This window comes from Siphateles boraxobius, unplaced genomic scaffold (genome assembly GCF_051911475.1).
Source record: "Siphateles boraxobius isolate OS27281-9 unplaced genomic scaffold, OSU_SipBor_1 81, whole genome shotgun sequence".
NCBI lineage: Eukaryota > Metazoa > Chordata > Actinopteri > Cypriniformes > Leuciscidae > Siphateles > Siphateles boraxobius.
The window spans coordinates 1,493,140-1,516,869 of record NW_027509210.1 but is presented as its reverse complement, the minus strand read 5'-3'; the positions used below and the strand labels follow the sequence as shown (position 1 = coordinate 1,516,869).

Genomic DNA, 23,730 nt, shown 5'->3' with positions numbered 1-23,730 from the left:
GCCTCAGAAGAACGAGTATCTGTAGCGAGAGCAGAAACAGTGGCCGTCTTTAATAGCCTAAGTTTGTGCGGAGATTATTTTTATTATTTTTTTATTATTCAACACTTGCACCTTGGAATCTGTTTGAAGGTTTGTGTCCTCGAGCTCCAGACACTGTTGTGTGTGAATGAGCCGGATCACATTAAAGGAGAACTCCGGGCAATTTTTAAGTTGATCTTGATCGTTATACCATTGTGAGTAATGTCTATAGAAAAAAAAAAAAAAAAAACCAACCGGATTGGTGCTTGCAACACGGAGCTATTCACGCAAATGCCCAGAGCTCCCACTCAGCTAATACGGGAGTTATCTCATTTCACTTTAGCTTTCTTTGCTGCTCCAAATGTGTTTAACAAACACACTGTCACAGCAGCAAAAAAAAGACAATAGATATAATAAGAGTTAAGAGCCCAACTAATGGAATCATTGATCAATGTTATGGTGACTTCAAATGGAAAACATAGAGTTAAACCCCTGTTAATTCTCAATAAAAATTTTGTAGACGTCTGACAGAAATAAAAGTTCTTAGTAATAAGTATTTGTTAAAAATAAGCTAGCCTCTCTCGTTTATATTCTTTTACATCTATTTATTACAAATGAGTTAGGCTAACTGATTTACATTCTGTTGAATGGATGTTTTCAGATTGAGTTGGGGCTACATATATTTATTGGATGGAAATCCTTCCCAAAACTTAATTGAGTTCATCTAATGAATATTTTTTTTGAGTGGAGCTATTAATAATTTTTTAGTTAAACCAATTAAATATATTTACACATATGATCTTAAATAGATATATTTAAATAAACAAATTAGATTGAAATGTGTCACCTCTAGAAGGGCTTGAATCATTTTTTTGAGTGATGCTATAGGCCATGCAGAGGCTTAAAAACATACAACAACGTTTAATTAATTCTGTATCTATGGTAACCAATGTAGTTTAATTAACACAGGAGTAAAATGCTCTCTCTCTCTCTCTCTCTCTCTCTCTCTCTCTCTCTCTCTCTCTCTCTCTCTCTCTCTCTCTCTCTCTGTCTCTCTCTCTCTTCTTAGTACCCGTTAAAGTCTGGCTGGTTCTGAACAGAGACTCACACACACACACACACACACACACACACACACACACACACACACACACACACACACACACACACACACACACACACACACACACACACACACACACACACACACACACACACACACACACACACACACACACAAACACAAACACACACACACACACACACACACACACACACACACACATTACAGTTGTCCAAACGGGATTACAGAAAGGCAACAACCTTCTCCATATCTTCAAAAGAGATGATAGACTTCCATTTTGATATTGATATAAGATGGAAAAAAATATTCTTAACAACAGAATTGATTTGCCGGTCAAATTTAAGATCAGAGTCAAAAACCACAGCAAGGTTTGGACAGGCGCTGTTAGAGTAAAGATGAATGTGTATGAATGCATTTTATATTTATATAGTATAAGTTTGGATTAAATAGACGTTTTTCTGAAAGCATCTGATATGAATCGGTCTTTTACAGTAATCATTGATGTAATCAGTGTTTTTACTGTATGTTACATATTGCATATACAGAATTTTCCACTGAAAAAAAAACAATAAGTAAAATTTATTTAAGAAAATATGTTGATGCAAGTAGAAGCATCAGAGAACAAGTGGAAGCCAGCTACAAAATCAATCAGAAGAGAAGATCGAGAGAAGATCGAGAGACACTGACATTAGAGGAGAACACACACTGAGTAAAGACAGAATAAGTTTAGACGTGTGATTGTCTATCAAATCCATGGAAGTGTGTTAGTGTGTTTAGCTGCAAGAAATAATGAAATGACAACGAGGACTGACTTGGGTTGTAACGGTATGAGATTTTCACGGTAACCGTCTAAGTAAGAAAAATATCACCGTTTAAGGTATTAATCAATTATAAAATAAACGGTATTATTAGACTGTGGTTATTATTATTATCCTCTGTTAAAATGAAAGTTTAATGAATGAAAACAGGTTTTTTGGCTGAACAAATGGTTTTATTATAACAAACTAAATGTTATGTTTATAAAAATTTCAATAATGTCTAATCAACTAAATTCAATAATTGATAATGAATTAGATTAACAACTTATTATTGACATTAATAATTTATTAAAATGTTTAAGAATAATAAGTCCTATGAAATGTATTTTATTCAGATGATTTATGTTTCTTTTTATGATTTAATACAAATATATTATCAAAAACAGTGGTAATCAAAAGCAAATGTCAAGTTGTATCCTTTTATTTTTTGTGGAAGTGCTGCAAATAAGATTTACTAAATTAAACCATGCATGGACAGAACAAATATATAGTCCTTCATAACATCATGACCCACAACGGCTAAATAATCAGGCGCTGCAGCTTCAGTTGAAGTGGTTTCAATTGTTCTGAAAAATAACTTTGCAGAGATCTTTGATGTCAGAAATAATTAGACTTTATTTCCGAACGGCGCTCTAACGCTCATCTAGCGCTCCCGAGTATTTTTGGGTTCAGAGTTATATACATACATCTTCTTCCAAACAAGGTAACTCTATAGATAGTTGTGGGTAAATATCTCATACCATGTGACTTCTCAGAATAGAATTGACATTCAGGGTATTTTTACAGAAGGTCTTGCAGCTTTCAAAGTCACCTAGACAGAGTCCTATTAGAGGAAATAACTCATACCAGAAATAATTGTGTATTCTTATATAGCTAAATAACTTAGTTTCTAAATAATAAAATCTTCAATATTTTTTATTCAAATAATTCAACATATTAAAAAGTGGAACAGATTTTAAATGCAAATACTCTCAAAGAAAAAATGATAAATGACAAGAAAAAAAAAAAATATATATATATAAGAAAACAAAAACAACCCACAGATAGGCACGGGTTACCTAAGAGTGGCAAACACAAATGCTCTCACAGCAAACACACAGCAAACTGCACATGAACGTTTTGTCAGGTTGTTAAACGCCCACAGTCTCAGGTCTGAGAATGACTGAGAAAGGATATCAGGGGTTGTGAAAGATACTTAGTTGTAATGCAAAAGATGTTGTATACACCACACTGTGTGTCGGAGCGGAGGAGAGGCGAGAGATGTCGTATATTCCCCGGGTTTAATAAAACCACATAAATTTTCATAGAAATATCCTGACACACTTTACAAAGTCGGTCGAGATTGCCAACCAGTCGCAACAGTGATGGAAGAGTAATACAATATACTCAAGTAAAAATACTTCTCCTTCAATGAAACTTTACTTAATACTAATAGTACTTATTGTTTAGAGAACTGCATTAACTGTTGTGCAAATGTAAATAGTGATGTGTGAATGCAACGCTATCTCACGACCTCACTCGTACGAATTTGTACGATTTGTCTAAACCTAAATTTGTATTGGATTTATGTTTGATCTTTAATTATTATTTTTAATAAATCTGCCATTATTAAACATATGTTTGTTAATGAAAACACTTATTGTCCTGCAATTGATTTAATGTATTTCACAACAAAATTAACCATTTTAAGAAATTACTTGTTACAAATTACTATTAGTGTATGAGTTCACATGTATGTGGATGATGGTGCACACACTGAACTAAACCAGAGTGTGTTTTTAAGCCTAGATTAAACACCTTGTGACACAGAGAACTGTGACATGTTTTAGATCTACTTTTACAGAAACAGGAAGTGGTGGAAAACTCACACACAGTCTGTTTCCTCAGTGTGTGTGTGAGAATGTGCTGTGTGTAGAAGAGACCCAGTTTCGTGTTCAGGATCTTCAGAAAACACTGTGACACTGTGACTGTATCCTCTGTTGTTGAAGTTTGAGTTCACACACATTTTCCCCTGAACGTGTTCATACACACACTATATTTCTGTCTGGGGAAAAACTTGAGCTTAAACAGAACCATGCATAATACATAAGAAATGCTGGGTAGTTTTGGACAAATATGGACAAACCCAGCCTTTGGGTTAAATTTTTTAATAAAATGTGGGTTTGCTGGTGTGTTTCTGCTATGATTTTAGATGTTTTGCTTCTTAACACTTCATTAAAGTGTCTCTGATCAAACCAGTTCACAAGAGGAACCCAGTGTTCTGTCTTTCTTATAATTCAGTTCACTAAAGTATCCTAGTGAAAAAAAGTACTTTATTGTATTTGAAATATATTCCCCTTTTCAGTAGTACATTGCAAACATATTAAAAAAAAAATATCTTTAAAAGGTTATTAGCATCATGCTTTTAACTTTTTTCATAATACAACTTTTAACATAGTATTACAGTTTTCCTGAATTGCTAAAACACATTTCTTGAAACCATCACTCACTTTCTCAGTACCTTAAACACAAAACCAGATCTTCAAACCACATTCACAGAACCTCTGACTCTTCTGGCAAAATCAAACAATTGCCTCAAAACTATTTTATCTGTGCTCAAAATCAAACAATGCTCTCAGATCATACACACATGAGTCAATATTATAAACACTACAGATCATTCGTTAGACACTACATCAAAAATGGAGAACACAGAATCCAAAGCATGCAGTTACAGAAAAAAATTATATTGTAACAAAGTAAACAAATTTTGCAATTACGTGAAAAAGTATAGTAATGACAACTCACAGTTGTATGGGGAATAAATTATATACTGTATCCACTGCAAGTGTAGTATAGTACTGAATATTGAATAGTAGGCCTATCGAATGTCTGTATATTCACCATTTGCAAAATACAGTGACCCAACTACCAAAGCCAAAAAGGTTACAGTAAAAAACTGTAAATGAAAAGCATGTTACAGTAAAGTACACTCAGAAGAGTTGTGCAACTGCAGAATCAGGGTCAGTGAGAGAGATGTTATTCTGCTTCAGGATCATGTGTTCATGTTGATCCGGCCGGAGGAGTTTCTCCTCATCTCAGACACTGTCGTCTCTGCAGGAGAAGAGGAAAACACTACACCAGATCCAGCCACGACAACACTGCACACACTCTTCCTCTTACTCATCCTCGTCCTTCTCTCCCTCTTATATTGTTTCCATTCATTGTTGGTATCAAGATTCAGTGCAACATTTTGAGTAAATGTTGGGACTCTGAACTGACTTGTATTATGTACAGTTTGTTTGGTCACATCATTAGAAATAAGTGTGAACAATCTTGAGTCGCTGTGTGTAAACGATGACAACTGTGTTGCAGTTGTGTTTAACTTGCGTCTACCTGTGTTTAGCTTTTTGAAACATAAGTGCATCACAGTGCAAAATGTGTTTTAGTGAGTGAGAATGTGTTCAGAGTTTTAACTACCTGAACTTGTTTAATGTTTTACAGAAGGAGTGATTTATTCGACAAATTGGTTTAGACTATTGAGAATTTGGTTCAGAGAATGGGGTTTAGTGTTTTAGCGATTCAGAAAACCTGTAACATACTCCTTCATAAACTTGATTTATGACCCTGTTTTGGTAGATTTATGACCCTGTCACTGTTGTTGGTCTGGGTTTAGTTTTAGGTGAAGACAAAACGAATGTGAACAGTGTCATCTCAACAAGTTCACCAAATCTAGTGGAGTAATACACAGTCATTTGCAAAACCATATTTACAAACGTGTAACAAACTTACAAATTGCTCATCATTTGAGTTTTCTGTATGCATCATAAACGATGTTTGTACGACATAACTTATTTGCTTAGTGATTTGGGGTCTTGAATTTGCATGGGGATTTCTGCACACGTCATTTTTCTATTTTATCTGTGGGTTTTTACCAGAGAGTGAAACTTTGTTCATCAGCCTCAAACATTTGTAACAACCGCACGGTGTTGACGAGAGGCAGAGATCAGCACACTAGGATGGCAGTTAACACACAACTCTTTATTAATGGTTAAAACACAATGTCAACTCATAAAACACATTACCCCCCTTGCTCAGTATGTTGATCCACAAGCAGACAAGCTCACGTCCTGGCGAGAAGGATACACAGGAAAGCCCTATTCAGTCCATTGGTCAGCAGGCAGACTCAAGAGGATGTAAGGGGTTCAGTAAAGAGGATAGGCTACCCAGTAACCTTTCAGTTGCGTCACTCGGCTGACAGTATCAGTTTCTCCAAAACTCTCTATTGCTTGAAATTATCTCACCGATTAGGAGCCCTCCTAACCCGAAGTCGCGTCCCTGACTATCTGACACATTTACCCCCCACTGACTGTCTATCTTCACCGCCGGAGACACTAATCATCCCGAGCGGCCGTCTGGCGTTTCCCCACAAGTGAGAGCTCCCCCGAATCTCTCTCGAGCAGTACTCACAACATCCTTAAATGATCATCAACCCCTCCCACATCACCTGTACCTTTTTAAGTCAATTACGCAACACTCATTCGTTTAGATTAAGAGGGGCGTGTACATTAATCCCACCTAAATTCCAATCATTTCCTTATTCATCACACTTTAATGAATGTGCAGCTCTAATGCAATAGTCAGGTGTGATTCAGTTATAACAGATCAAGTGACAGCATAACTTACTTTTCATGTTGATACTTTGTGTGTACTTTTAACAAATTTCCTAAACTCTTAACGTACCAACACACCTACAACACACAATTGGCAAAACGGTTAATTTCATACTCAAAATCACACATTGTAAACTAAACTCCAACACTAGTTTTTGAAATACAATAATACACTATCAACAATACACTATGTCTACCAAAACACTGCAAACATGTCTCAAAATCAAATGATTATTCAAAACACTAACATATGTTCTCGTCCAACAGGAAGATTTAATCAATCATAGCACAATGTCATAAAAACACGAACATCAGATGGAATTACAGAAACTGCATTATTTTATATGTGTCAGGTATATTCTCTTATACAACAGACAGTATATTGTATTGATCATAGATTGTGTTTTGCACTGCAGTTTCTTTTGAAGCCTCTCTACATGTTTGTTTTGTGTGGTTTAAGTCTTTTGCTGCAGAAATTCAATAAAATAGACCCATCTCAGAGTGCTTTATAGAACGAACGGTTACTGTAATGAAAAAACGAAGACAGAGACAGAATTGCTGCAATAAAGAAAATAAATAAAAATAAATGTATATATTTGCATAATTCAATCAGCTGTTTCTCAGTAACAATATAATAAAATACAGGGGATTTATTTGTGTTTCAATTCACAATATAAACCGCTGTTTACTTGACTTTAGCCTAGGTTAGGTTTATAACATTTTCTGTTCTGACATACAGTGTTAAAGCATTGGGGAATTTGCCAGTAAAAATCCATTGTTTTGGTCTTGTTTGAGCTTGTGTGTAAAAGAAGTTCAAGCATTTTAAATTTGTGTTAATTGTATGCATTTTGTGTTAAAGCAAAAAGAAATGTGTTAATAGTATAGCTTACACTGGCGGATGTAGTGCTAACTGTGTTAAGAGTTAGGAAATTTGTTAAAAGTATTGAAAAAATTGTCATAGCGATTGTAAAAAACTGTAATATCTATATCAAAAATAAAACTTGCAGACACAGTAGCTATACAGTAATGAGAAGATGGAGGCCAAATTAAATACCACAAATTATTGTCACAATACAATAATACAATAAAGACAAGACTGTCGATTATTTATGGCTACTGAAAATATGCTTACTGTAATTTTCATCCATTCCTAAGTAGGGTCGTGGCCTTAATATTTATGGACAATAAAATATTTTTTTTTATTTGGGGTACATGTGCTATCAGAATGATCGCAAATACAAGTTTCAGTTAAAAATTGGACATGAACGCCCTCTCAAATCATATTTACTCACTTCTGAACATTTAGATCATTATGGTTCCTGAGTGCCTGAGTTGGGCGGGACATTTTCTATTTGTAGAACGATTGCACAGAAGTTGGAGAACGTGTAGGTGTGTGTGTGTGTGTGTGTGTGTGTGTGTGTGAGTTCACTGTAAGCATGACAAATCTACTATGCTGGAACTCTTCCAGAAGAGACAAGGAGTGTTTGTGTGTGTGTGTGTGTGTGTGTGTGTGTGTGTGTGTGTGTGTGTGTGTGTGTGTGTGTGTGTGTGTGTGTGTGTGTGTGTGTGTGTGTGTGTGTGTGTGTGTGTGTGTGTGTGAAATTTCATTTTAACTATATATATTTTTTTCCAAACAGATTAGTTCAGAATCTGAATACAAGAGAAATGAATGCATGACAGGAATATATCTGGACTATCACAAACTACAGAAGAAGGATTTATCTTTCTATATTCAGTGATTTTATAAACACTCTGGATTATTCTACATCTCTCTTCTTCTCACAGGTCACAAACATGTTTCTAAACACATTTCATTTCTCATCTTTACTGACGAGCTTTATTTCATATCCATGACTGGATTATTTGCTATTTTATCAGAAATGTTTTAAATTCTATATTTGAAGTGCATGTTATCTGTGACATGATCTGAATCTATATCATCAGTTCAGTCTCTGTATTATAATTATGATGATAACGGGTTGTTTTCTTCATTTACAGTCTCTGTTGATCCAGTCGAGCTGTAAAGTGTCGTTCTGATGAATCAAATATGATCAAACATGAGGTGAGAAGAGAAAGATGCAGGGAAATGACATCATGTCATCACTGATTGGCTGATGAATCAACACATTATCATCTATATACTGTAATCTGAACTATACTGTATAACACTGTAAGATAATATACTGTAATCATCTTTAATGTGTTCATTGTTTCTGCCTAAATGAAAATGTGACGTTAAGTACTGTAACTGTATGATTGTATTATCTGTACATTTCTGATGTTTAGACGTTACTTTGACAGTCTCTGATAACAGATTAATCTTAATTGTATAGAAACTTTAATTTTCTTGTGAAGCTGTTTTTAATAAATATGTATTGTGGAAAGAGCTATACAAATAAACGTAAAAGTGAAAAGAAAAGAATCTCTGAAATAATGCACAGATTGACCTTTGACCCTGTAAGTCAGTCACGTGTCTCCCTCTACAGGACATCATCAGAATCACAGCAGAGTTAAAGAAGATACAGATGAAAATGTGTTTTACAGCAACAAATGAAAACACTTACAGATTTCAGTTCATCAGGGAATATGAAAATCAACACGTTTTCATTTTAAGGGAATCATTATTGAAGTGAAACACAAAGATGTCAAATGTAAGTCACTATAAAATATGACTTCTGCTGTTTTGATATTATTCTGAAGGTTTGAATGGTTTGATCAGAATCAAGATCTCTTCAGTTCCAGTGAATTCTGTGACGCTTCAGCTTTAATATCATAAAGCAGCCTGTGATTATGATGAGTTTATGACAGAATCACTTTTACAAAGACTTTTTTTTGAACAATTTGCAGAAACTCATATCAGTCATAAATGCATTACAATGATGTATAATGTATTAACAATCAGTATAATAATAATAATAATAATAATAATTAATAATTCGTTACATTTATATAGCGCTTTTTCTGGGACCTCAACACCTTTGGGTGCTCGAGCCCCTGCCCTATTTCAAAATTAATCAAAAGTGCCCTTCTCAAACAAATATCAATGATATTGTTTTGGTCAATAAAACAAAATGCATTTGATTATAATTAACATCACAATGTGCAAAAACGAAAGTAGCCTAAATTCACGTTTATTTGACGTTTCTGTCAGTCTGAGGTGTCGTTGCTATAACGCGTTGCTATGGGTTGCGTCACTTGCGTCAAGTTGCGCCTTGCGCGTGTCTTCTTGCTTCGGTCTTGACTTGACCATAGACTGTAAAAAAATAGGTCTTGACTGACGGGGTCAGTCTCCGTTTTCGAGGGTCTAAAACCCCGGAGTAGTGTGTGTGTGGACGGCAGGCATAACCGTAGCAAAAGCTATGCGTTTTAAAATGAAAATGCACTAGTGTAAACATAGGTATCCCACAGTCTGCTCGAGAACCGATACTCTAGAGCCAAATATGGCTCGACGGCAGGAAACAAAATAAACCAAACAATTTTCCAACTTTTTTTTCTTCACAATAATAAAAGGTTTTGTGTCGATTCAATTAAAAATCCACATCACATATTTTAAAATATTACATAATTAGTTGAAGCCTGTTTGTCGTGTATAATACACCGACCAATCGTCATCTGGCACAACAAGTTCAAATTTCATCGGACAATGTGAAGTGGAGCGTAATTTTCCGGTCATTTATAAATAAATCGTTTTAAAATGACATGGACAGACGAATTTATGTTTATGAAGCGATCTGAATCTGTGTCGTTGAACTAATGGGTGTTAATTCACTACAAATCACTGCACAAAACCAGCACCAAAGGTAGTATTAATGGTAAGTATAGTATTCAAGTCACTCGTATTTAGTCATATTGATAAATCGTTTACCATTTGATGAAACTATCATAGTTTGTTAGAAGAAGCCCAGGCGTACAGGCCTATATGTGAAGTGTAGGCTGACAACAACACGCGAAATGGTGACTTTATTATTTTAACATTTTTGATAATTTTGCAGCAATAATTTAATAGTACAGTACTACTGGTCAAACATTTGCACTCACATTACTTTTTTATTTTTTTTATTAGTCCCTTATGTGCATCAAGCCTGCATTTATTTGATAAAAAATATAGAAATTTTTTTATTACAATTTAAAATAATGGTTTTCTATTTTAATATACTATTTGATATAATTTATTCATTTATGTGATGCCATATGCCCTTTTTTTTACATTTGAGCCCCTGCCCCTGAGGAACTCTCTGCACGTCCCTGCCACAGAGAGTCAGGACTTCGGTTTAACATCTCATCCGAAGGACGGTGCTTTTTCACAGTATAGTGTCTCCGTCACTATACTGGGGCGTTAGGACCCACACAGCCCACAGGGTGAGCGCCCCCTGCTGGCCTCTTCTAACACCTCTTCCAGCAGCAACCTGGTTTTCCCAGGAGGTCTCCCATCCAGGTACTAACCAGGCTCAGCCCTGCTTAGCTTCAGTGGGCAACCAGGCTTGGGCTACAGGGTGATATGGCTGCTGGCCATTTCATGTTTCTGCAGACCATATCTGCAGGCCATATAATGTTTCCCTCATTTAAAGCTATAAAAGATGTAAAATAAGGCAATTATTTCTGAATATGTGTTAGTAAATTTCGATCTAAGATGAAAATAAATCTACATTCACAGAAAGAATCTTTTTAACAGTTGTGAAGTAATAACTTCTTCAAAGCAATATCTATGAGAGAATATATGATTTGAGACGCAGTCGTATTGTTTCCTGAAGAGTTTCAAGAGTCTGAATGTTAAATGTAAAACTCAGATCTGATAAACTCCATCAGCTGCTCATTTAATCATCTCTGATTTATTAACAGTGATTTACATCAGCAGAACATTAGTGACTTTAACAGACGAACTGAAGCTGTTCAGAACAACACCAGATCAACACTTACTCAATACTCAATATCTACTGTTTACTAACATCATAGTGTACTCAGTAGCTCTGTTAGAGTTCGGCAGATCATTCCTCCAGCAGGAACAGTCATGGTGAAGGTCCGAGAAAGAGATTTTGTGCCTCTTTGAGATGATGCATCACAAGACGACATTCGCTACACTGTAAAAAGTGCTACACCCACAAAGTAGGTTTTATATATTTTAAATATTTGTAATCTAGTTTATTTTATTGGTTTTATACAAAGAAAGTATCAAAATACTTCCTCTTTACTTAAAATATATCAGTTTTTATATAACAATATATTTTAAATAAAACCCACGCAATTTATTTGGGTAGTTATTTGTATGGGGTTGTTGTGTCCAATAAATGTTATAAAAGTGAGTTGACAATGAACAATTTATTTGAGCAGCTGTCGATGTGACAGGTGTGTTCATCAAACGTAAATATTTTAAATTTTATAAGTTGGCATTATCCCTTTTTCACTGGCGGGGACTCCAGGCAGGTGCAATATCTTCCTCGGCACTTCAACTGTTTTGGTCGCTGCAGCGGATCTGAATTTCAGGGTCTGATTAACACGGTAAGTTGAGCAAATTTAGCCGAATGACTGGTGATGTAAACTAAAGTCACGCAAAATCGCTTACTCCACTAGGGAGCTGAGGTTAGGTTTGCAAATTGTATAGCTAGCTATCCTGCACACATGGTAAGCTAAGCTAAGATGGCTGCACAGTGTGGTCGATCGGCAGACAATAGCAGTGTTTAAAAACGCATACAAGTTACGTATGTAATAATTAGTTGCACAAATGCCTAGAGTTATATTTTTAGATTGCACAGATTAAATTTCTGGATCATATGCGATCGAAACGGTCGCAATTTCGAGCCTTCAGGCAATAGTTGTGCGGGCAAGTAAAGGGAAAGTAAGATGTGGTGTTTTATGGACAACACTTTGTTTTGTGTGTTGTGTGTCTTTGACAGGACTCAGAGATTATGTTATTATACTTTTGCATTACTAAAGCAGATGCACAGATTAGACTGTAGAGATGTATGTTTAGTAGTCTGTCTGATTTTAGAGAATTGATCCACATTATTTTAATGCTGCATAGTCAATTAATGACAGATTTTTGGTCTAGATTTTTAAACTATTTCGAACCTATTACCTAAAGAAGTTACATTTAGAACTGATTTTTTAACCTTATTTCTAACATCTAACATTTTCCTGGTCTTCAAGCACTTTTGTTACCTGGGGTCTTCGAGCTTCACATCCAGGTAAGACAAACTTCAGAATAGATTAAATTACAATTTTATCAGATTATACTTTTTGACAGGATTCATCTGCCTCTGTGGAGAAAAGGAGAGAAGTGGCCCTGAGATGCTTGATTGAGTACATGGGGAAGATACAGGAAGACCTCATCAGTGTCCACCACGTATGTATTGGGCTTAAAACTACTTGTCTATTTTTATGTCTGTCCCATTGAGCACAGTTATGTCCAAAAGACGTCTTTTCAACATCTTTGTCAAAAAAAGTTGTATGTTGAAGAGACGTCCACTGAGGAGCCAGAGTGAATTTTATGACGTCTTTTACGTGTTCTGTAAGTCCAATAGACGTTCAGGGAACCTCCATACAAGGTTAAAAACTAGTTCAGATGTGGACATATTTTATGTAATTGAATGTCTCATTTAGACAATTTAAACTGTTTCTGGACCAAATAAACACTTTCTGGATGCATTAAATTAAAACTCATGTTTATTTCAACGTAATTTCTAATTGCAAAGCAACTCACAGACAGTGTATGTTTGTCCAAAAATCATGAAATCATTACTGTCTACTTAAGGCAGGCAGCTTAAGGTCCCTGGTTCGAATCTGATTTCTCTCACGATCCAAATATGTATAAATTACAGATGCTAAGCTGTCTAAAGGTGTCAGTGCGTGTTTGTCCAAAAATCATGAAAAGAAACTTCACTGTCTGTGTATTGCTTTGCAATTACACATGGAAAATACATTGAAATTAATGTGAGTTTTAATTCAATATATCCTGAGAGTGTTTATATGGTCTAGAATAAGTATAAATTGTCCAAAAGAGACCTTAAATGATGTTGAAAATTTTCCACATTGTCCACATCTGAACTATTTTTCAACCTTGAATGGAGCTTCCTCAAAACACCTCAGAACACCTCAAAAAAAGACGTAAAAACTTTCATTCTGGCTCCTCAGTGGATGTCTTTTCAATGTACGTCTTTGTGACAAAGATGTTGAAAAGATATCTTTTGGACATAATTTTGCTTAGTGGGTTTATTAATATTGTGATGATATGGGGTGATTACGTTTGCTCTTGAAAGATATTTAAACTCTGTAGCTTAATTAACAGTAATGTGATGACCAATCAGGTACAGGCAAGGACAATTGCATTTGTTTTATTGTAATGCATCCTTTGAACCAGAAATGCAACACTCATGCTAGTGGATCCTGATATTTTAGTACCCACACTCTGTGGCATTGTCATGGTAGACTTCACTCTGGTCACATGTTCTAGTCACAGTATCCGTCTTGTATCCACCACCTTTAGCAACAAAAGTACAATTTGGACTTTGTGTCTTATCTCTTCTACCTGTCTGCTATATTCATCTCATTTCCTATTTGTCTGACCAAACTCTTGTTTCTTTTTTGTCTCCACCAATAGAGTCGGGCTAAAACAGAGGTTTGCGCTGAGCTTGGCAGTTGCCCACTGAAAATGTACATGTGCCATCACCCCGACACGATTGGGATTATCATATAAGGACAGCCTGTAGTCAGAGGTGTGCCAGACCTGTCGAAAGCATGCTGCCTCCTGTTTGAACTTACCTATGCTCTCGACCTCAAGTATCCCTCAAAACTGGTGTATACTTGAGATATATCAGAGGCTTTTTGTAAGATTGGACCCTGTGCGTCCTAAACCATCATCATGTCATTTTTGACATTGCAGTTCCAGTGTGATGCAATGTGATGTTATGGCTCACATTTACCTTGATCCAAACATTTCAGATTGGGCAGTTTGGATATTTCACTGTACTGTTCAGAACAGGTTGAAAATACACTTCTACAGTGTTTGTTTTATATTAGAGTGTACATGTGCAGGCACATTTATTTGCTGTTTTGTAGTCACTGTTAAAAGTGACACTGGTTGACATTGAATAAATTGAATATTGTCTTCAATCTATCTTCTCATCTTTTTCTTCTTCAATTGAATTTGTAATTGTTATTGACAATAAAAAAAATATATTTAAATGTTTATTCACATATGATTAAGTTAATTTTACTAAGAAAATAAAGTTCATAAAACCTAATTAAAATGAGTACAGGTTACTTGTAGCAACCCATAAATAAGTTACCTGTACCAAGAAAAGTAGGTTTCTCTAACTGAGTAATACTAGTACTATTAGTTAACTCAACTTGATTTTGTTGCGTTTGTATAAAGTAATGTTAAAGTGTTCAATATACTTAAAAAAGGCTGCAAGTTGAATCAACATAAAACATCCAATGCAGCCACAGAGCGCAAGTTTCTGGATGGCACATAAGTCGGAAGTAATGAGTTTAGGTAAAAGCCCAGCAAACAAATTTAGGTTCTGGGAACGTTCTCCTTGCGTTATAAAAATGGAACCTAAAAATAACCTACATGGAACGTTCCTATAACGTTCTTGTTTGGTTCCCAAAAAAATAACCTCATGGGACCATTCGGGAACGTTAGGGGAACGTTCTGTGTTTGCTGGGGAGCAGTTACAAACTGTTACAAACATAAGAGTAAACATTAAAGCTGCTTTAAAGTTGCTATACAGTAAGTTCAGACATTTCACACTAAATGCTAAATCATAATAACGCTCCAGCGGGTGGCGGTAAGCACATATTCAGCTGGTTCAAAACCCGCCAGTAAAACACAAGAAGAAGACGAAAACGAAAGTGGTTGGAAAACACATAAACGGAGATAACAAGAGAAAACGGTGCTCATTGTATTTGATTCATGTGTGTCCCAGATTTTTAATTTAGCACCAACCAAGTTAAACATTATCGGCCATTTCTGTATATTTCCTCCACAATTCGCCAATAGCAGCGAGAGATTTTGAGGATATGTTGGTGACGCGCGCTGACAGGCCACAAGCATAAAGGACAGAACAATTCGTTTTTAATATACTAATAAATTCACTTTTGAGTGGACAAGACTGCAAGTAAGTTTTTATACTTTCTAGTTTACAATTAATTGGGGGAATGAAATACGGATTTCATACTTTATGTAAGTGTGATTTAAATTTGAAGTTTAGAAAGAGGAAATCGGAATATTTTATAGGCCTATAAGTTCATGAAAAATGTTTTTCTACATTTTCGCTTCCAGTTTATGCTGTTGTTTTTGTTATGCAAAAGCGAAAATATTTTTAAACCAGACATTTACAGTTAGACAGGCAGATAATGTGAACGTTTGTTCATATGTTTTGTGGGGTTTTTGTAGCCCAGATAGAAATAGAGACTGCAAAAGGTTAATAAGTTTGGTTCTGCTAAACTGTTAGCTGACTGAACGCGCTGCCCTGTAACTTCCCAGATAGCAGACCAACATTGAATCTACATTGAATCAATGTTAATGCATTAACCAAAAGATCATTGAATCAATGTTGAAATTTAACATTGATTTTTCATCAGGTTTGCACCCTGAAATAATGTTATTTCAACGATGAAAAATCAATCAATATGGTCATAAAATCAATATTATTTCAACCATAATTAAATCAGTTATTTAACATTGAATCAACATAGAAACAATATAAAATCAATCTTGCTTTATGTACAGCAAGATTCTATGCTAGTTTATTAGGCTTGTACTATGCTTGAATTTTTAAATGACTCCTTCAGACAGTAACCATTAAATATGTTTTTTAATCAAAATGTCATTACATCCTTCAAGCAAATTTATTTATTTATGGCCCCAAAACGGAACAGGAAATATCACATTCAGAAAAAAAACATGGCATTTTGTGACAAAGACAAAAACAGCTCAGTAGGCCTACTAGGCCTACGGTAAGAAATAATGAAACATTAATCTGATAAATAGTTCAAGTTCAATTTTATTTATGTATTACAACAGACCAAATTGCTTTACAGAAGAACATTAAAAGATATAGCATGCTTTAAAAATAAAACAAGATATAACATGCATTATAAAAATGCTATTTATAGTTAGCTATTATTGAAATACAAAAATGATATTTGCCGTCATCTCCCATTCGCGTGATGAGCTCCCGCTTCTTTGCGCCTTTTTTGACTCAGGCAAATTCTACGTTCACCCTAGAATGAAAATTAACAATTTACCCACTGTTGGTTTTACCCGCAATGACGTTTGGTAAAAGACAAATTGAAATTCAATATATTATTAGGGAAAATCCTGGCCGTTGGTTTGTGCACGGCGCGCGTTCATGTGACTAATACATTTAACATCGCAGTTTATACCGACTCAGGAAAAGCAAACAAGTTGTAAAAAATATAGTTAAATAAAAATGAGAAATGAAATTGAGATTGAGATTTAAGATTAACTTACCTCAAAAAAACACTCTGTCGTTGCCCGAATGCTTTGTCTGTCTGTCTGTTTCGCGCTTGATATGCCGCGCTTTCTGATTGGCTGTTGGCAACCAATGTTAGGATTGTCTAGGGCAGTGGTTCCCAACCTTTTTTTGTCTGAGACCCCCTTTTTCCCAATAAAATATTTTAGGGCCCCCTTCACATTTAATGATATTATCGCTCTTGTAAGCTTGCAGCAAGGATGACAAAATATGTTGTTTTCAAACAAATGGTATGTTTACTATAACCAGATAGGTTTATGCACAAATAATAGCCTATAATATTGAAAATACAATAACAAAAACATCAGTAGGCCCTTTGTAATTTAAAAACGTAAGCCTAGGAGAAGCCTATATATTGGCCCTATTTGAAATGCAAAACCAAAAATATTCCCACTGGTGTGTAGGTAAAAAAAGAAGGAATATAGGATATTACTAAATGACTGCTGTCTGGGGCCTCAATACTTGCACGTTATTTGTGAGGCTTTATCAATGTGAGGCTTTATTTTTTACGTTTTTGGCGCTTTAGCGAGCGATAGTAAACTTGCGTTTATTAACGGAATAATGCGTCTTTCGGAAGAACATTGTAGCCGGAACTACTTCTCTCTATGTACGTCTATGACGAGTCACGCAGATACTGGGCTACTCCGCAGCGGCAGCGATCCGAGCCAGTGTAAAATAGTCCCAATGTAAACACTTATTATAGGTGTACCATAGTGGTTCAGGATAAGACAAAAACACGGATTGATGGATTCATGATGAACTCGCTCAATATATAAATTTTGAACAGGAAAAAGTTAAGGACTTTTGTTTAATGCTCATTGCTCCAAACTTTTCAAAATATGACGCGACCCCCCACAGAGCTCGCTGAGGCCCCCTTGTGGGCCGCGACCCCCCTGTTGGGAACCAATGGTCTAGGCAACCAGTGGAGAAATTTAAGCTGACCAAAAATCAACATTGATTCAATGTTTGTCTTTTCAACACTGAAAAACATTGAATTATCAACATTGATTCAATATTATTTTAACATTGAATTTTCAACATTGTTCCAATATTATTTTAGCATTGATTTTTCAACATTGATCCAATATTATTTAGCACTGAATTTTCAACCTCAACCAAAATGATGATTCTGATGGAATTTCAACATTTAATCAATGTCACCTTGCTATCTGGGTTACAGTTGTGTCTGACGTTCGTTGCAACTGGATATACTACCATGAGTAGCCTACTACCAAGCACATGCAGTTAAACTATTTTTGTTTTTCATTTTAAATTGAAGCGGCCAGTGTGGTTTTTTTTGGTGTGTGTGTGTGTGTGTGTGTTATTTGTTTTTTGGCCATCACGCTCTCAAACCACGTCACAGACCTGCAACAATTTACTGTGACTGAATGAGAGACATGGATGAGTGTGTGGGCCCACTTGATTTATTGTCACAGATGTGATTCTGATTTCATTTCATTTCATTGATCTTGGTGTCAATTGAATTGAGGGTTCATATTGGAATTGCTTAATTTTGTATTGTATATTGTCGAACTGTCTAAAAATTGATCTCTAAATTAGGCTATTATAGACAGACAGTGGACTAAATGCTACTACAGTTAGCCATCACATTCCAAGATATTTTTGTGTGAAGTGAACAAATCCCTCACACTCAATTTTTCATAACTCACCTGTTTGTACTTAATAAACCAATAAAATAGCCAAATAGCCTATAGTATAGTTCCTAAGCCATTTATAATTAAGACTGAGTCCATTGCTTTTATTGTTTTTGGTTGTTTTGTTCATTTATAACGGATATTTAAAATGTTTTCCGTTTTCAGTGTTAAATAGTCTTTAGGAATAAAAGTTTATTGATCTTTGAAAAGGTGTACCTGCATTATTATGCCATTATCATTATTTTAGATGAAAATGGTCTCAGAACGACAATACTATCGTTTATTATCCATATTATCGTTTATCGCAATAATTTCTTATCGTCAAAATGTGTTATCGTGACAGGCCTAGTGAAGACATAACTGTTCAAAGCATATTGTAAACCACTTTATACTGCCCATTTGTGGACAAATTATAGAATATCTAGCTAACAGAGGCTTCAAGTTCCTTAAAATGATGCAAAAATGATGATTCCTTAAAATGATGATGACGGGTGTCGTCGGGGGTCCAGGAGGAAATTGCATAACTCCTCACACAAATTAACACAAATACTGAAACTTGAGTCTTATATCTTTTTAGTTTGTCAAGGTAATAACATTACATCTGATAGTAATGTTATCCGTGGTTCTCCAATTGTTTAGAGTGCCGTACCCCTCTTCCACTTAGACTGCAGTCACATCTTTTCCATAAAGGGACAATATTTGCCCCCTTTAATCAATTTTTCCATTTCATTTTTTTACCTTTGTAATTCCTTTAAAAAATAAATAATTCATTAAATAAAACAATGTTCAATAAATAGGCAATGTTAAAAATCGTTTAATATTAATACAAATATTGTATTAAAATCGCCAGTAGGTGATGGTAACTCATTGTCTTTATGTGTGATCGAGTCATTCATTGAATCTCGCGATTCGTTCAAAGCCACAGATTTCGTTGCAAAATAGAGCAATAAGCCTGACTATACTGCTTTAAATGTAGTAAATCACTTAATGTTACCCTTTTGTTTTTTAACTGTTGTATTAAATCAATGTCACATTTGAAATCGTGTGGATATTCGGGTAACATTGCATCAACATTAAAAACACTGCTGGATATCAGCCTGCATTTTTTAGCACAAACAGCGCAAGCGGCTCGTGACAGAACATAGACCGACTGAATGACACTTCAATTTAAGTTGAAAATCTCAAATGAAGATTGCTGAACTCCAGCTTGTCTGTGTTTTCAGATCATCAGCGCTTCTTGAGCAGTGTAGAGAGCGCGCGCGCATGGTTGCCAGCTACTATTGAAAAGACCGGGTAGAAAACAAGTTCTTTTAACAGAAACGCTCTGATTTGCGGGTTAAATTATTGAATTCTGGCATTTGTGGCCACAGCGGATTAAACTGAAACTTTCCTATTTCAGACGACAAACTACGCTTGTCGTAGTTGAACTTAATTCTAAATAGTAATAAAAAAAATATAATACTTTTGCAACGAAATCCAAGACTTTGTATACCAAATTCAAGGCTTGTAAGGCCTTAATTTGAGATTATTTTTCAATGCTTTTAAGATCCCGCAGTTACCCTGGTTAATGTGTCTTGTCCCCTCACAGTGACAGTAAACTAATTATTAGGCTAAGGTTACATTACATGAGTCACGTCACACAGTGGTCTATTTTCAGTTCAAAATGGCGAAAATAGACAAAAGTTTATTAGTTTGCCTGATTATTTTTGTGATTCGTTTAACATTTATGACCTAAAAAAACAGTCAAATAGGTAATGTTTAGTTTAGCAACTTAAATCATCTCTAACTTGATCGACCGTAAACTGAAGTGCGTCGAGTCGCTCCTGTCTATGAGTCGCTCTCTACTAAAATTCGCGCTGCGAACATAAAGCCCGCCTACTTTGATTTGATTGGTCATCTCAAATATTCTGACATTGACGAGCAGTGACAGACCAATGAGGCTCAGATGAACACACACACACACACACACACACACACACACACCATGTCTTCTGTTTGTTCTGACGTGCTTGGCGCCGCTGTGGAAGAATGCGCTGATTACAAGACTGAAAAGAACACGAAGGCTTATCACATATTTAAATATTGAAATGGAGAAAACAGGACAGAGTAACTCGGCGGATATCGCTCATATAATTTTTTTGACGACGTAGTTAAGGCGGCAGGCGTGTGTTGCTTAGGAAGCCGCCTTAGTAACAAAGTGCTGCGGGAAACCCTGGGTCTATCAAATATAAGGTTTAGCACTACACAATATCAGTCTAAACTGTGGAAACATTGGTACTTTTTTATTTTTTGTAATGCATAGATGTATTTTTTATCATTATTATTTTTTGTTATTTTTGTTGTTTTATATGTTGGGTGTGTTTTAAAAAAATTTGATTTTTGATTTTTGGAAAGGTTTTTGATTTTATTGGTATTCGTTGAGAGTCCTTTTTTAATTTAATATCGAAAGTAGAAAAAGGAGAAAATGGCTCCTTTTTTCAGGTTTTCTTCTTCATTCTTTAAAAAGAAAAAGAAAAACATAAATGCATGTTTTATTTTTTCATACAGGGGCACAAAAATGAATAAAGAGTTTGAGAATTCTCCAAGTCCGAAATGGGCAATGTTCTCTATCAGCCCCAAACGAGCCACTGCTGAAGTCAGGACTAGTCTGTATGTGTTGATTAAAGCAAACAAATATCTCACCAGTAAAGAGTAAAAATGATTACAATGGTATACAGGCAAAGTGCCAGTCCATGGTATACGTAGGCTGTGCGTGTAAATCTCACTGTGGTCTTCAGTGTCCTTGTTAGCGCGCCCAGTTCCCATCCTGGAGTCTCGGTTCGAATACCGCTCGGACAAGGTTGAGTAGGACCGGTTACATATGTGCGCTCTCGCTGCTCTGAAAGCTTTTCCACGAGCACATTTCAGTATGGTGGCATTTCTGGTTAGTGTGTTTTAGGTGTTTGCAAGGCTCAGTGGTATTTATGTACATATGGACATCAGACGTCACTCCAAGCACAGACACAAACACTGACTCTGACAGAGGAACTGTTCACTGATGATCTCGAGCCGCCTTCAGGTCGCCATTTTCAAAATGTTTTATATTTAATTTGTATTTTTCTGTGTTTAATAATTCTTAATGGATCTGTATCTGTATGCTGTAAGGTTAAGGCAGCCGGTATAGTGTCTGTTGGCATCTCCATGCTGTTTGGTATTGCATTTTTCTACCCCTGAACGAAAAAGCAAGCTGAATTCTTTTGTTTTTTATAAATGAAAAATGAGCCATTTTCTAATTTTTCTACTTTCAATATTAAATAAAAAAACACTGAATGAATGATACACATATTGAGGGGAGCATTTGAAAATGATTAAATATACTGTGAATTTGAAATAATGATCAAGTGACAAAACAATCGACAATTAATAAAACATTAAATATGATTGTAAAATGATACTAAACTGCAATAGAGAATGTAACAAACTGGGTTCATTTTCCCACTCAATGATTTTAACACAGTGTAAATGTCTATTCACTACTACATTTAGAGCCATGACTCACTTTATGTTATAGTGTTTGTTGTTGTTGCTAACTTTACATTCTTCATTATTTTCTTGAATGACTGCCATGTTATTAATCTCAGGAACATATATTGCCATCTCCAGGTCAAACTGAACGACTGATTGTTTCCACAAACCAGTGCTGATCTGTTTTCAATGTTAGTTTAGCTGCGGTATGTCAGAGGAGCGAGGAAAGATGAGTCTCTCGGAGAAACAGAGGTAAGACTGCGTCTGTTTTCACACAATCATTCTAAACTACTGAAGTTTTAGATTCTTCCTGTGAAGAACTAAGCATTGTTTTATATTTGCAAATGCTTTGCAGAACTTCTTAATTAAAAAATAGCATAAAATATCATTATTTTGTGGCCGGTAGATGATAAACATCTTAAATCTGAAGGAAAATTAATATTTACAGTCTAAATCAAAATTTTCTGCCTCTCCTTCAGCAATAGTGTTACATTGCAGTACTAAAGTAGTGTTATAGGCTAAATTTACATTGATTTTTAAAATTAAAATGTAAAAAATTTAAGTTTACAGTAATGATTGTGCAAATGCTTCGTCAGCATTCCGTCTGTAAAGGACTAGAGAGAGTTTGTGCCGTTATCAGACACAGATGAACTACTGTAATATTTTTTTTTCTTGTCTCTATTTGTTATTAGTGAAAGATCAGGCTCACATGTGTCAAGCTCTGTGTCTGTGAGGAGTGACTGTTCAAAGCATGATGGCCTACCGAACTTCAGTGAGAAAAAGACATCTATCAAAAGGTATTTTTATATTTTTTACATTATAGAGTTATAATTTCTACACAATGTGATGTAACTTAACTAAATACAACTATAATTCACAGAAAACAATGTCCGCTAGTCTGATTTCCTTTTTACTGAACTCAGTCTGGATCTTCTTTCCAGTAACACAATTACACATAACGCCACTAGGGGGATACATTAACCAGAAAATATCATGCAACCAAACATGAATAAATCCATCTGTAGGAGCCATTTGTTGGATAGTAACGTTTTTCGTCCACTGGATGGTGCTGTGGCTGTGTATAATTAGAGCACCTGAGCAACAAGTGTGTGCGTTGGTAATTGGGAAGCACACCGTTTTTTGACCGCACAGCAGAGTGACTCGCAAGGTGGATTTCTTATGCTGTCCACAGGGTATGGCTTTGTGTGTACGTATCAACGAGGAAAGGCCACAAGAAGTTTTAAGACAAGTTTTGAGATCATGTTTAATAGAGCACAAGTAATAAAGAAAGACATTTGTTTGCATCTACATCCGTCTGCATGGACTCTGTTTGTACGCTAAACTTGCTTACTCCTATTATCAACGGCAACGGCATTGGAAAGTCAATAAACCATTTATCCAGTCATGAGAGGGACAAATACACGACTATACTGTATTTAATTACCATTTGTAACATTAAATGTCCTCTTAAAATGGGACTGAAGTATCTCCTGTAGTGAAGTGTTT

At 35.4% G+C, this 23,730-nt stretch overlaps 1 protein-coding gene, 1 long non-coding RNA gene and 1 pseudogene across 3 annotated transcripts in view; 2 read left to right on the top strand and 1 right to left on the bottom strand.

Moving 5' to 3' along the window:
- Positions 1 to 10,965: 10,965 nt before the first annotated feature.
- LOC143730828 (5S ribosomal RNA) lies at positions 10,966 to 11,082 on the bottom strand (annotated as a pseudogene).
- Positions 11,083 to 11,445: 363 nt separating this feature from the next.
- On the top strand, positions 11,446 to 14,750 carry LOC143730817 (uncharacterized). The gene is made up of 2 exons (XR_013200655.1): positions 11,446 to 12,912; positions 14,167 to 14,750. It is a non-coding gene; the product is annotated as an uncharacterized LOC143730817 (long non-coding RNA).
- Positions 14,751 to 15,385: 635 nt separating this feature from the next.
- LOC143730748 (NACHT, LRR and PYD domains-containing protein 12-like) overlaps positions 15,386 to 23,730 on the top strand; it is a 277,613-nt gene continuing 269,268 nt past the window's right edge. The window contains exons 1-3 of one of the 2 annotated variants that reach the window (XM_077221320.1): positions 15,386 to 15,685; positions 22,363 to 22,476; positions 22,917 to 23,021. In XM_077221320.1, the coding sequence (XP_077077435.1) occupies positions 22,433 to 22,476; positions 22,917 to 23,021 (149 nt within the window). In that variant the 5' untranslated portion in view covers positions 15,386 to 15,685; positions 22,363 to 22,432. The remainder of the gene's footprint in view (positions 15,686 to 22,362; positions 22,477 to 22,916; positions 23,022 to 23,730) is intronic. The other variant, XM_077221318.1, reaches the window with a different exon arrangement.